At 40.2% G+C, this 13,969-nt stretch overlaps 1 protein-coding gene across 1 annotated transcript in view; it reads right to left on the reverse strand.

Moving 5' to 3' along the window:
• phactr3 (phosphatase and actin regulator 3) overlaps positions 1-13,969 on the reverse strand; it is a 55,721-nt gene that overhangs the window by 29,572 nt on the left and 12,180 nt on the right. Inside the window, exons 2-7 of the mRNA XM_022745032.1 lie at positions 6,350-6,508; positions 6,099-6,173; positions 5,777-5,917; positions 4,098-4,328; positions 3,805-4,012; positions 2,485-2,675 (exon numbers count right to left, since the gene is read on the reverse strand). Of these exons, the coding sequence (XP_022600753.1) occupies positions 2,485-2,675; positions 3,805-4,012; positions 4,098-4,328; positions 5,777-5,917; positions 6,099-6,173; positions 6,350-6,508 (1,005 nt within the window). The remainder of the gene's footprint in view (positions 1-2,484; positions 2,676-3,804; positions 4,013-4,097; positions 4,329-5,776; positions 5,918-6,098; positions 6,174-6,349; positions 6,509-13,969) is intronic.

A 13,969-nucleotide genomic window follows, 5' to 3' on the forward strand; every position in this document is an offset into this window, starting at 1 on the left:
AACATTCAATGCATTATATATCAGTATAAAAGTGGTCACCCTTCTTGGACCTTGTATTTGTTGTATTTTGTTAATTTTGAATAACACTGGACAAGAAAAAATGACAAATTCAAACAAAAAACTTCAACTTCAAACTCTTCAACCTCTGTCAAGTTGCATGAAACCATGAGTGAACAACTATATTCAAGTCCAACCACAAATTCTGGACTGCACTGAGGTCTGGACTCTGACTCTCTGGTCTCTACAGGGCATTAACATTGTTGTTTTGAAGCCATTCTTGTGTAGCTTTGGCTTTGTCTTTGGGGTTAACTTCCTGGAAAATATTGCAAATCTTCACCCAGACTGCAGCAAGTTTTAATCCAGGATTTCGCTTTTCTGCATTCAAGTTACCCTCGACCTTCGCAGTTCAAGAGCCTGCTGCAGAGAAGCACTTGCACAGCATGATGGCTGCTGCCACCACCATGCTTCATGGTGAGAAGAGAAGAGAAGAGCTTTCAGATGTCAGTGGCTTTCTGTGTCAATCTGCAACAACAAGTGAAGCAACAGTTGTGACTTCCATCTCAGCTATGAAACCATGCAGCTCATTTATAGAGTTGTGAATTTGCGAAGAGCTATTTTGGGCACCCAGAAGTAAAAGTCCTGTTCATTTTCCCATAGACAAAGTCACATGTCTCGCAGTGGGAGCTCTTCTACATATTAGATCAGCTGGCTCAACTCTCGTGGTTCAATTATCCGTCCAAAAGATTAACAACTGCATTAGAAAACATCTGGTTCTTTGATAATAGGTCAAAGTTATAAGCTTGTGTACATAAAAAATGTGGGAGAAGTTAACTCGACTCCCAAGTTGCATTTTGGCAGGAAACAGCCAATTACAGAGCTCCAAATTCTGGTGCACACTGCTAACGGAAGACAGAGGCTGCAGCTTAAATCAACTAACCTTTCATTTCTGTGTTTTGGTAGAATTCAGTAATTATGGTGCTGCATTTTCTTAACAACTGCACCTACAACCACTCTTAATTTGCTTGGGTACCGTAGTGTTTGATTTATCCACCATGGCAAAATGACCCAATAGATTAATGTTAATGAGATGAAACAAACAGTTTGAGGGCATGATTCTGCTTTTGATCATAGATACACATTAAAGATACATAACACAATAATCACAATACTGAGAGGATTGAAGCCTGTATAAAAACATCTCAGTGTAGTTTTTTCTCTTTCCTCTCTGGAGCTCAAGTAACAACAGGTCGGTGAGCCAATCAGAGGAGAGGAGGCTCTGAGTCTCTCTCTGATTGACTGACTGTTTTCTGAGTGATCGAATAAAAATATAACAGACTTCAGGTAAAAACTCAGAGAAACCAAATCCTGCACCATTCAGATGGTGGGTCCAGGTGGCCGAGGGCGGTAACTGCTTTGTTGTGACATCACAAAGTTCCAGAGGTCCTGACGGCTGGTTTTAAGGCTCAGTTTCTGAATACAGGCTGTGTGCATTTCTCTGTGGACTGAGGCTTTGATACTTTCACAGTATTAATATAGAACCTAGACCTGATCTATAATCAAACAACACATGGACATCGACCTTTATACAATGTGGGACCTTTAAGTAGTTGTATCTAAACACACTGTTTTTGTGTATCTTCAAAGCCAAACAAACATGTGGAATGCATTTCCTACTTCACAAACCTGCAAATGCATTCTTTATGTTTTGAAACCTTGATTGAACTGACTAACACTATGCTTCTCCTCTTTCTTTACTAGTGCAGTAGCCACCAATTTTCAATATGAGGAATTTGCTAAAAACTGACTCATCACACAGTCCTCATTGATTTTGTCAACATCATCAGACTCTGGGGGTAAAAAGCAAGGTCTAGTTAAACATGACACAGCACATCAGCTGATTTGTGTTGCAGGTCAGCTCACAAATAATAAGAGATTTAGACTCCAAGAATGTCCTCAAAGTACACAGTACAGTAAATTTGCATAATTGTTATATGTTTTTAGTTCTTCTATTTCTATTCTATTGACATATGACATACCAAATGTTCATAACATAATGTGAACATATTGTAAACCTGTTTTTTCATCCTGTTGCCACATCCTCTGCTACACAGTCAGCAGATATTTGTATCACGTGCCGGTGGCGTGCGCGTCTGTCATATCCATCATAACTACACAGTTTATCCTTATGCCTTTTTTTTCCCCCCTAGAATCACAGACATGCGGCTGTGCACCAATGACCCACATGAATGACCAGGAATTAGGCCACCATAGCAGATGTTGACGAGCCACTGAAATTTAACACCAGTAAGTCTGCTATTCGTCATCGCTGTAAATCTCCCTGTCATGCTCTCACTGTAAACAAATATCAGCAGAGATTATGCTGCTTCATTATCCACTGACAGGATGCCCTGATTTTGTTGGCTTTGTACATTAAGAGGCAGATAATAGGAAAGCAAATATTTCGGCACGTTGTCAGGGACTTACCAGAGATCACAGACTCGTTCCAGCTGTCCTGGTCACTCAAGTACTCGTCCAGACGCCAGTTCTCCTTGTTCTCATCAGACTCCTTCTTGCTCTCAGACTCCCCGGCGGGCTCCCTCTCTGTGCTGGACGTGCGGGACAGACGGCCGTCCAGACGCCGTTTGGGAGATGAGCGCGTCTCCTTCGTCTGGAAACTGAGATCACACATCACCAGACAAACCTGTCAGTTATAGCTTCACCTTTGTGTGATGACTGGCTCAAAAAAAAAAAAAAAAAGTGAATAATTCAATCCAGGGAAATGTTCTCTGACTTTAGAGGAGTCAGTCGTCCCCACACACACTGATAAAAGTCCAAACAGTTCAGTTTATAGTTAAGAAGAAGATGACAATACAGTTCACACTTGTCCTGTTTAATAGAGCCTTATGATAGCACAACTTACACATGATTTCTTGCAACGTAAACATCAGTTAATTCAAGCAGTGGCGTTTATCCGGTGACAGTGACTTTGATAAACCTCATCATCATACATTTGCATATCCAAAGCAAATTACTGGTGAGACTGAAAAAATGTAAATTATTATTTCTCTGGTGCAAACTTCTCAAATATGAACATATGCTGCTTTTCTGTGTTTTATATCATTTTAAAGTGAATATTTTTGGGGTTTCCATTTTCATCATGGAAAAGTTGACATATCTTTTGAGAGTCAAAGAGAATACGTTTAAAAAGAACTGGGAAAAGTAGATTATATGACATTTATATGAGACACAACACAGACTAAAGGAGTGCCTAATTAATCTAGTTGTATGATGTATGATGTTATTTTGTTTCCTAATTGGTTGCGTACATGTGTTTTTCTGTTTTGTTCTTGATGTGCTGCTCTGTTTATATTCATGTGAAAACTCAATTAAATAATAGTGTGAAAAAAAGAATGTTTTTCAAAACTGCTTTGGCTCTCAGAACCTGTGACAGGCATTTATCACTATGTTTTGAACAAAGAAGAACAATTAAAGGATGAATCAAACAGTAATCAACAGACTAATTGATAATAAAAATAATTGTTATCAGGAGCCTTCTTCAAGTGATGCTGTTTTTTTGTCCATATTTACTGTCTTTTAACAGTCTAACAGTACTAGTATAATATATCTCATTGATGGAGGTGCCATTGAACTTGTTTTTATTTTGCATTTTGTAAAAAATAATAACAATATTGTTAAAAGTATCATTAACTCTCACGTGATAACACAGAATAGAAAGCATACAAAGAAAGGCAACTTAATATTTGAAGTATATGTATTAGAAATGCTGCACATCCAAACACTGACCTGTCCTGTCTGTGTTTGGTTGCTAGGGCACGGTGCAGTTCCTCAATGATACAGCTAGGGGGCAGCTGTGGGTGTAGCGCCCCAAGGTGGGGGGACCCAGTCGGTGTGGAGATCCTGCCTCTCAACAGGGAGCCGTGAGGGTCTTTGGGAAGTGTGAAATTTCTGGGTAAGGTGGCCGGGGACTTCTTCACGGGTACTGGAGGAGCACCTGAGGAGGGAAATCATCAACATGAGACACCAGTGCAAACCGGGGGGGGGGGGGGGGGGCTTTAGCAATATCCTGTTGAACTGACCATCGAGGCTGCCCAGCCTGGTGAGCAGTTTGACTGGCAGGTTGGGTGGAGGGGGGGTGCTGGCTCGTCTCTGAGGCGGGGCCACCGTCACCTCCTGTTTCCCCTCGACAGCCTCCGCCTTCCCCATCGACTGCTCTTCACTGGGGTTGCTCAGTGAGGTGCTCTCGTCTTCTCCATCGTCACTCTGACTGGGGTCTCCCACTGTCTTTGAATCCTCAGTCAAATCATGCACTGAAATGAAGCATCAGTGATGGTAACACAGAGGTTTGGTTTGTTCAGCAAGTCTCTGTCTCCACTTAGTGGACAATCAGAGTCATGGTGTATATAACACAAGCCAGTCTAACCAACCAGAATCATTCATTTTATTACTAATTATCACTAATAATCAATCATTTTATCAGCTTAAATCACAAACAGGAACTAAAATAAAGAAGAGTATCCCATCCTGATGTACAACATTTAACAGCAGCAGGAACAATATCTGCTACAAAATGTAAAGCATCAATTGAAGTAAATGTACATACAAGGTGTTCACCAACAATAACTTTCTGCAGCTTTTTTTTATTTATTTTACATTTTTAAACTTATTTTTGTTTATTAATTTGTTCATTTTGATCATGTTTGGTGTGTTTATATAAAATCAATAATGTTCATACAAAAAAAGAATAAATAGATATGGTCACTGACAGGAAATGGTACTTATCTCTCAGTTGTATATAGGATGCACTGAGCTTGCATGTTCCAAACACATCTGCTCGGGTTACCTCCCATAATATTCACAGCCCAGTCCAAAGACATATAGTTGGTTGGTTAAATGGTAACTCTAAATTGTCCAGTGGTTTTAAGTGTGGGTTTTCATGGTTAGTCCAGCCAATGTTGGATTTTTGAAGCTGATACTGATGCTGAAATTTGGGAGTTTAGAAAATATGACAGTGAATATCTAAAAAAAATATGATCTCATTCAGGTGAATGGGAAAGTGTCTCAGACTTTTGGACCCCATCATATCTACAGTATATATTTTGTACATAAGCACGTAACATAAAAAAATCAATCTTGATATGGATCCATTAGGTTTGTTTTGTTTTTGTTTTTTTCATCATAGTGAAGAGGAAACATATTGAGCAACAAATTGTACATCACACACAAGACACTGAAAAATCTCAGGTGGATAAATACGGACTGTAACAGTGACACTGATTCTAAATAACTTCAAAGCTAGTTAGGCATTTGTCTACTCCAATTTCTTGCCAGTTATCAGCCAACTAATTCACAGACATCACTATATCTGCAAGAAACTTTAGAGATTTCTCACTGAAAACAGCTGCTGCTGCAGGAAATGACACAATGAGAGCGGAGACATTAAAACAATGAAGTTGTGAGCCATAAAATCAAACAGGAGCTGAAAGATGCTAAAATGCTCTGTAAAGCTTAAAGGGAACTGCAGAGTCACGTGATACCTCTCTTGAGGTTAGTCACTTTGAGCGATACCTTCCACATTACACATTTGACCCATTGTTTAAATAAAATGATTAGAGCAGCTTTATGTTTAACTACTACACTGTTTCTACTTATCTGTGTAATTGCCTGATGCAGCTTTAACCCTTCAACCTAAAAAACATCAGCAGGCAGTGTGCTTTGTATACTTTGTTTTCAATCAAGCCACAGTATTGTTTTCTACCTGTTGATGCTTCTAAGTCACTGCCCAGGTCTTCACTGGTGCTGGCCAGAGGTGCCACAGGCTCCTCGTCTCTGTCCTCAGCATCGGAGTGAGTCGGGGTGTCTGGATCGTCGCCGTTCCCCCCACAAGCGAGATCTGACTCTGCACACACAGAGACAGAGGAAGAGCACAGGGATGAGCTAGGCATCATGTGGCCAAACAAATGAACTGTGATCAGCCTGGAGCCATGTGTGGGTGCCTGTGTGTGTATGTGTGTGTGTCTGTGTGTGTGTCTGTGTGTGTGTGTGTGTGTGTGTGTGTGTGTTCATGTCTCATTTTGCACCTGTCTCCGTCTCCCCGGGGTTCCTCCTGACGAGGTCGTCTCTCTTCTGTCGTACAGCTGCCTTCTTCTCCACCGCTAAACAACACAAACATTTATGAAACCAGTTCACGGACTGCACGGGAAATGAAAACATGTGGAACTTTTTTTTTTTTTTTTTTATAAATACACCCTCCATGTTCCTATTCCCCGAGTGATTCCCAAACCATCCAGAGCTCTTTCTGATGGAAGCAGGAGTCTTGCGTCATACTCACTTGCTGAGGGCTTCAGCTTCTCGTTTTTCTTTTTCCTCCATTTCCAGGGCTTGAAGATGCGTCCCAGGCTGGCCAGCTTGCTGTTGCGGCGGACGGGAGGCGTACGAACCCCTGATACCAGACAGCCTGAGTGCAGCACCCTCTGCTGGTCCATCCCATCTACATCAACACAAAACAAACACAGCTGCATTCAAACGGGCAGCAGATGCGAAAAATCTACCCCCGGAAAACCGGCGGCAATGACATCAATCAGCGCTTCAGTGTAGTGACGACTGAAGAAATTTGTTAAATCACTTCTAACACAATTGACTGAATACTACTGACATCCCATCATCATGTGAGAGGAGCAAATGTGGGTCACTGGCTGTAAATGACTTATTGATTCCAGTCCAATTCTGAAGAACAGCGAGCAGTGGGGAGAAGACAGAGAATCACATTGTTTGCGAGTGACTCACATGGTTTCAGGGCAGCCAGACCTTCCTGGCCCCAGAAACATGCAGACAATAGAACGCTTTTACAAAATGCTTTGAAAGACACACGGAGGATAAATAAAATCAGCCTCAGCACAACTGCCTGTTCTGAGGTCAGCGCAGACATCTGCAGCCTGCATTCCCCCGCAGATTTTACACTATTTTAGTCTGAACACTTGCGTCGGTGAAGTACCCGGGAATCTACAGCACAATTTGATGACATACAGCAGTAACAGAATCCAACAAATCTTACACGCTGCTTCTGACAGACGGGTGGTTTTCACAGTATCCATGTCCTGATTCTTTGTTTATGTGCTTTTTTTTTGTCCTGTATTTGTCATTATTTTTAGATACTGTCAAGACTTTATTACATTGTTTTTGTATACCTGTTTACGGGGGGAATGCTTAATAATAATCTTTAAAACTGTAATATTTTAGTTTTATTTATAATATATAATAGTTTTCTATTATCTACACTATGTTCTGCATGTGTTGGAACAAACAGTCCATTAATCTAGGACTGAAACTAACAATTACCTTAACAATCAATCTGCTGATTATTTTCTCAGTTAACTCATTCATTTTTGGTCTATAAAATGCCACATAATGGAAAATGGCCATCACAATTCATCACAACTATCCTAAACCTAAAGTCTATGCAGTTTACCATCACAGAAGACCAACAAAACCAGCCAATAATCACATTTTACAAGCAGGAAGTAATTGATTTTCTGGCATTTTATATCAATCAACCAATCAACTAATTGATTCAGCACTACATTAATTAACAGACAATCAAACCAATCAACTGTTAAACCTGCAATGACTGATTCTTTGGCCTTTTTTCGAAGGTGTTGATATGTCAACAGTTGCTTATTTACTCTTCGGCTGCTAAATGCTCCACTATGTTCACCAGCTGGTCGCTAACTGTGTCTGTCTGCTGTCAGCAGGTAGTGTACAGCGGGTTATTAGAGCTTTTTCTCTGAAAAGACGCTGTGAGAGGAGTCAGACTGAACCACAACAGTACAGCTGTGGGTCAGACAGCTGAACAAGCTGGAAGTCAATATAGAGCTCAGTAAAACCGGGGGGAGCAGGAGATTCTGGGGATAATTCATCAAGCGAACCCCTTTTCAACATTACCACATTGTTTTCATTCCGTCATTTGTTAAAGCTGCTTTAAAGTCCTTTATAAAGAAAACGTGAAATATTCTGTGGCTCCAGCAGATTTGCTGCTTTTCTCTCGTTCACATCATTGTCAACTGAATATCTGTTTGGCTTTAAATTGTTAGTCACACAAAACAAGCCATTTAAAAGACAGCTGAACTGTGATGCATTCAATGACCGAACAGGGATTAGTGTGTTGCCTGCAGCGGAATAAGAGTGCTCTGGTTGACAAACTTCACAACAACAACAACAATCTTTGGCTTCCCATTACTTTAATTTCATGTTACTTATCAGGCGTTATAAATGCAGATTATGATTTATCTGCAATCAGCTGATAGAATCAGCCTGAGTATGTATCTGTCAGGCTTTAATTTAAACCAACAGAAAACTCAAAAGACAAAGTAATGCCAAAAAAAAGTTACAGCAATGCCAAAAAAAGTTACATATTTGTATTTTTTCCTTTCATTATTTGATATCATCTAATCGATTAATCATGTGCAGATCTTGATTTTTCTCCATAGACAAAGACTCAAAATCAATGGCTATTCCTCTTAGCTGCTTCTTGAAGGCCTCTTAAGTTTAAGATAAGCTGTAGAAGAGGGATCACAATGATAGACAGGCAGAGAACCAAAGAGGCCGACTGAGCTGATTTCTGTTATACTGCATCGAGTGGCAGAGAGAGAGAGAGAGAGAGGGAGAAGGAGAGAGAGAGAGGGAGAGGCTCCTTGGAGAGAGGACAGAAATAGTCACCCCTACACAGTCTGGCTCCGCCAACAAGCTGACACCTCAGGGAGCCTACAGCTGAGCCGTGGGCTGCGCAGGGATCGCTCCATGAACGCTTTCATCTTCTAAATCAATTTCAGCAGCATCTAAATCCACAACATCTGCTCATTTATCCCTTAAGAAATGAATTACATACACTTACATTATCCGGCCACAGTCACATAATAGGAAGACAAAGGGAAGTGCATTGGGATTTTTACTGTGATATTCCACAGGTGAGGAGGGATTTGATGGTGATGGTGTCGGCATGTGGAAGGTGGCCAACTTTAATGGCAGCAACCCAAGCAGAAGTGCAGCATGGTCATAATGCGACATTTAAAACAAGGGCAAAATCCAACTGACATTAGACAAATATTCTCCACTATAAAATGGTGCAGGTACCAGCCAGTGATGTCATCTAAACGTTCAGGCAGGTGCTATATTTACACAGACCTTCAGCACAGGTGCAAGGCGTCATGTCCACAGATATTACATCAAAATGTTCACAAGGAGGGTTTTCATTACAACAGCAGTGATTATTTTCATTACAGATATTTCCTCGATTAATCTGTTAGTCAGGAAACTGTTAAAAAAATGCCCATCATGATTTCCTGAAGCCCAAAGTGATGTCTTCAGACTGACCAACAATCCAAAACCAAGAGATGTTCAATTTACTGGCACATATGAGAGTTTTTGACATTCATCTGCACACAGAAGCTGCAACTATCATTTTTCACCTCGTTAACAAATGCAACAACTGATGACATCACAAACATACGGACTCTTCTTACAACACAAGGCCAACCACAGCTGAGTTTATTGATCCGTGAGCAGCGGCGTTTCAGCGCCTCGGCTTTGACTGACACCCTCAGCTGCTCTGACCACCAATAATGAGAAGCAGGTCAGTTGCCCAAGTCGTGTGTGCGCGCCTGGGATGTGGCGAGGAATTCAGGTCAAGCCTGTAGTAACAGTAGCAGCACACCCAGGGTCAGGCTCCCGTTGCCATGGTTACCGTACTGGATGCTGCAGAAAAGGCCCTCGGAGGCAGAGAATCACCACGGCATGAGAAATAGGGAGGTGCTGGGTGGATCGGAAGGCTGTTGCCACACAGAGAGACGGAGAGATGTAGCCAATCACGGCCCGGCGTGTAACGATGCATAATGTAAGTCAGGGTGCAATTTGCAAGTTATGTTGAAATATTTATCAAAGTGGTTAAGTGTTAGGGGGATTGGGTGAAAATTAACATGTCTTTTTCTGCAACTGCAGGAGAGAAAACATCTTTTTAAGCAGGAAAAATAAAGTTAATTGTCAAAGTCAGATAGCGTACAGTGAACTGTAGCCTTACAGCAAAGGGCTGCTACTGCAGATAATGAGCCAGCTGAGGAAGACTAACACAGAGCTCAGGGAAATGTCACAACATCCTCCTCACTCACTTTACTAACAACTTACTGTCATGAGTTTAAAGCTGTTTGTATCACCAGGAAAAAGAAATCCATTACAATATCTAATGGATATTATATAATCTCCATGATAAAAGTCTCAAAAGGAAAATTATAGATTTATCACAGTGAGATCACCGCTAAAAAAAGAAATATAAGTCAAGTACTCTTCACTACAAACTCGCTGCTGAACGCCACAAGTCACTATGGGAATATTACAGTTATGACAGTGATATCATAGGTGGAAATAGCAGTACTAAGTACCATATAGTCATAAATACAAACACTACAAGTCCCAAATAGACACATTACATGAACAGTATTATTTTTAAAGTAAATACTGGGGATGTTTCGCCATGTATCAGTGTAATATTGAGCCAAAAGTAGATGTTTCCGGGTAACACTTACATATCATAGGACACACAGCTGTCCACTCCTACTCCAGCGCTCGGTATTCACATCCTATGTTCCCACAGAGCCGACGGGTTCACACTCACCGGAGACTGATGACTTCGCAGCCGCGGTGTATTTTAGGAAGTAAACGGGCGAATGAAAACACTCTTACACGATACCTCGTTCAACAGGGTGTAAAATGTTTGTTTACCAGTGACGGAGGAGGTCGGAGTGAGCAGAAACTAAATTGTAAGCGAGCGGGTTACATCTGCAGCTAGCTGCTAGTGTTGATGTGCCATGTGAACCCCGCCCCTCCGGCCGGGAGGAGGAGGGCAGATAAACTGGCACACGCTCATCTTCTTCTACAAAACATAGTACAGTAGCCCCACGCACATACACACACAATTTAAATATCTTTATGTCCAAAACAATTAATTGCTCTCATATTTCTGTATTAATGTCAATTGTTTTTGGTTGATGTTTATATTGAAATATATTCTTGTAGACTCAGTTTATTAGGTCTACTTTGTTAAAACAAATGAATTTTAAAACAACAGCTCTGCAATATATAACACATTCATGAAGAAATAGAAGGCTGATCTTCATTTATGGGACAAAATATTCAAAACATTTATTTGCACTATGCCCATTATTTTGTCATTTATTCGATTAATCACTTGGGTCTATAAAATGATAGAAAATGGTGATCACAATGTCCATCACAATCAATAAAGCCCAGTGTTACATCTTAAATTTGCCGCTTTGTCTGACCAGTAGTCCAACATATTCAATTTACTATCACATGAGACAAAGAGACAAGACGCAAATCACATTTGAGAAGCTGGAAGCAAACAATGTTTGGCATTCTTCCTTATAAAATAATTTAAAGAATTATCAAAATGCTTGTTTTATTTTGCTAGTGTAACAAGACAAGACTCTATAGCCATGCTAGCAGCTCTGTGAGGCTCCACATAGGGAACCCCTGGCTATTAGTGCTAAATGCTGATGTCAGCATGCTAACATGCTCACAATGACAAAGCTGATGTTTAGCACATTTACTATGTTCAGCATGCTAGTTTTAGCATGCTAGCATACGATCATTTGTTAATTAGCGCTAACAACAACGTGCAACTGAGACTAATGAGAGAATATCATTTGTTCTACAGGTAGTTAGTCATAAACCAAAGTGTCGGACATGTTAAAATGTTGACCTGATGGTTGTGCTGCATGGAAACCAAGGTGATCACTGGAGCTGTTAAAATTATTCTGAGAACATGAACGTGTGAACAAAATGTCATTGGAATCCATCCATTATCTGTCAAGACATTTCACTAAAAGGCAAAAATGTCATGGTAGAATCACAAAAGTAATGCAAGAATCTATCCAATAGTTGTTGAGACATTTTAGTCTGGAAGTGGTGACCTGACCAATGGACAGTCTGACACTGTCATCCATAAAACCACTCTGGTAATGTGGTTAAAAACATCACAGCAAGTTTATATGAAAATGTAAGGCTGCTACTTCAGGTCAGACAATACAACAGGTGATAAAAGAAGAAATACACTCACACACTCATGTTGCTGCAAACTACCTATTCAGTATACAGTACCACAAATCCCCTTGCAATAATACAGGAACACCGCTTTAAATTTTTCATTATGTACAATGTTGTTTTTTTTTTCAACAAAAAACTGCTTTTTTTAAACCTATTGTTAAATATATGTTTTCATCTACTGGTATACACTCCATAGGCACAGATTAATTATGAAGACAACATCACTTGGCGTGTAAACAAGGTCTTTGTGGTTTCAGATCGATTTTCTAGAGGGCTACTCATACATTAAAAGCAGGAAGGGCTGAGTTACATCAGAGATGATAAAAGTCAGTGGCTAGATTTCTCCTCAGGGAAACATAAGCAGTAAACAAAGAATAAAAATGGTGGCGTGGGCTACTCAAAGAACATGAATCTCATTCAATATTTACAAGACTTCATTTAATATGGCCGAGCATGGACGGCATGCCAAAAGGTTGTGCACACAAATTGTGACCAGTTAATAAAAAAGTGAAACATGACCTCAAGCTTGCCGACTTGAAGATGAAGGAATCTAAAGCGACTGATGTAAATGCAGTACTCATATAGCATGGTCCGACGGGAAGTATTCATCAAAAGCAGTTTTAAAGGGTGAAGCCAAAGGTTCATAGTTCTTTAGTTTTCACATTAACTAAATAGACCGTTTTCTTAGCAAAAACAATCACAGCAAGAAAAACACTGGCGTAATTAATAACATTAACGACGGCTGCCTCCCACTTAAAGGTATGAGTTCCACAGCCAGGTTTTGTGCAGGCATGGATTACTGGGCCACTGAATGGGACTGAGTCATTTATGTTATTAGTTACACCTGAGCTTTTCCTACTGTTTCTGTGTTCACGTCTTATCAGCGAGACTGTAATTCAGAGCGGCCAAGTGGGAACAAATGTTCATCCCAGCCTGTGTGTGTGTGTGTGTGTGTGTGTGTGTGTGTCTACTTCTACAGCTAACTGTGTGTTAAGTCTTAGCATCATCATTGCTAGCTGCTGTTTGTCACTATAACTCCATCTGTCATGTTAGCTAGCTCGAACTATCAGGCTAAAACAGTCTTGTGGCAAAAAGTATTAAAAATGCAAAGACAAGTGCTGCATATAAATTTACCTTTAAACAGTATTTTAACTGGTCTCTTGCAAGGTGCTTCATTTTCAAATTCTGAAAATATCCATACATACATAAGCGTTCATGACACTGTGGCTACATGTTTTAAAAGGGAGCAAGGCATTAATTTAAAATCGATACCAGGGACCTGCAACTGGAAAAACTAACTGAAATGCAGCAATAACTCATATTTTTATATGAATTGTGGCTTTTAATTATGTTTGATAACTCAAAGTCACTGTGAGGAAGTGGTGTAGCTAGCTGTAGTCTTGTGTAAATAGTTTGAATTTGGAATCTTGTGAAGGCTAATTGGGTAATTCAGATAACATAATTTGAATAAATTATCATTTTTAGCAGTTACAGTTCGTCAGCTCTGCCAGTTGAGGTTTAAAGATACAGTCATATTCATCTTTTTGTTCAACAACATTGGCCTCAACAGAAAAAAACGATGTGATGTCACAGTTCAGATGTTAATAATTTCCAAAAATATTATGCACAGAAATCACAAACTGTGAAAAGTGTATGAGAGCACTTCTGCAACTCGCAGTCTGGCAGTGTGATATTGGCTGATCGTGCACATCCACTCAAAGTGGAACAAAGATGAACTCTAACCTGAGTCCAGCAGGAGATTAGATCGGGATTACAACAGGAAACACATGTTTCAATTCAACCAAAGTGAATGGGAAACACAGCCAGTACTTGCAGG

This window comes from Seriola dumerili, unplaced genomic scaffold, assembly GCF_002260705.1.
Source record: "Seriola dumerili isolate Sdu_G_001 unplaced genomic scaffold, Sdu_1.0 BDQW01000088.1, whole genome shotgun sequence".
Taxonomy (NCBI): Eukaryota; Metazoa; Chordata; class Actinopteri; order Carangiformes; family Carangidae; genus Seriola; species Seriola dumerili.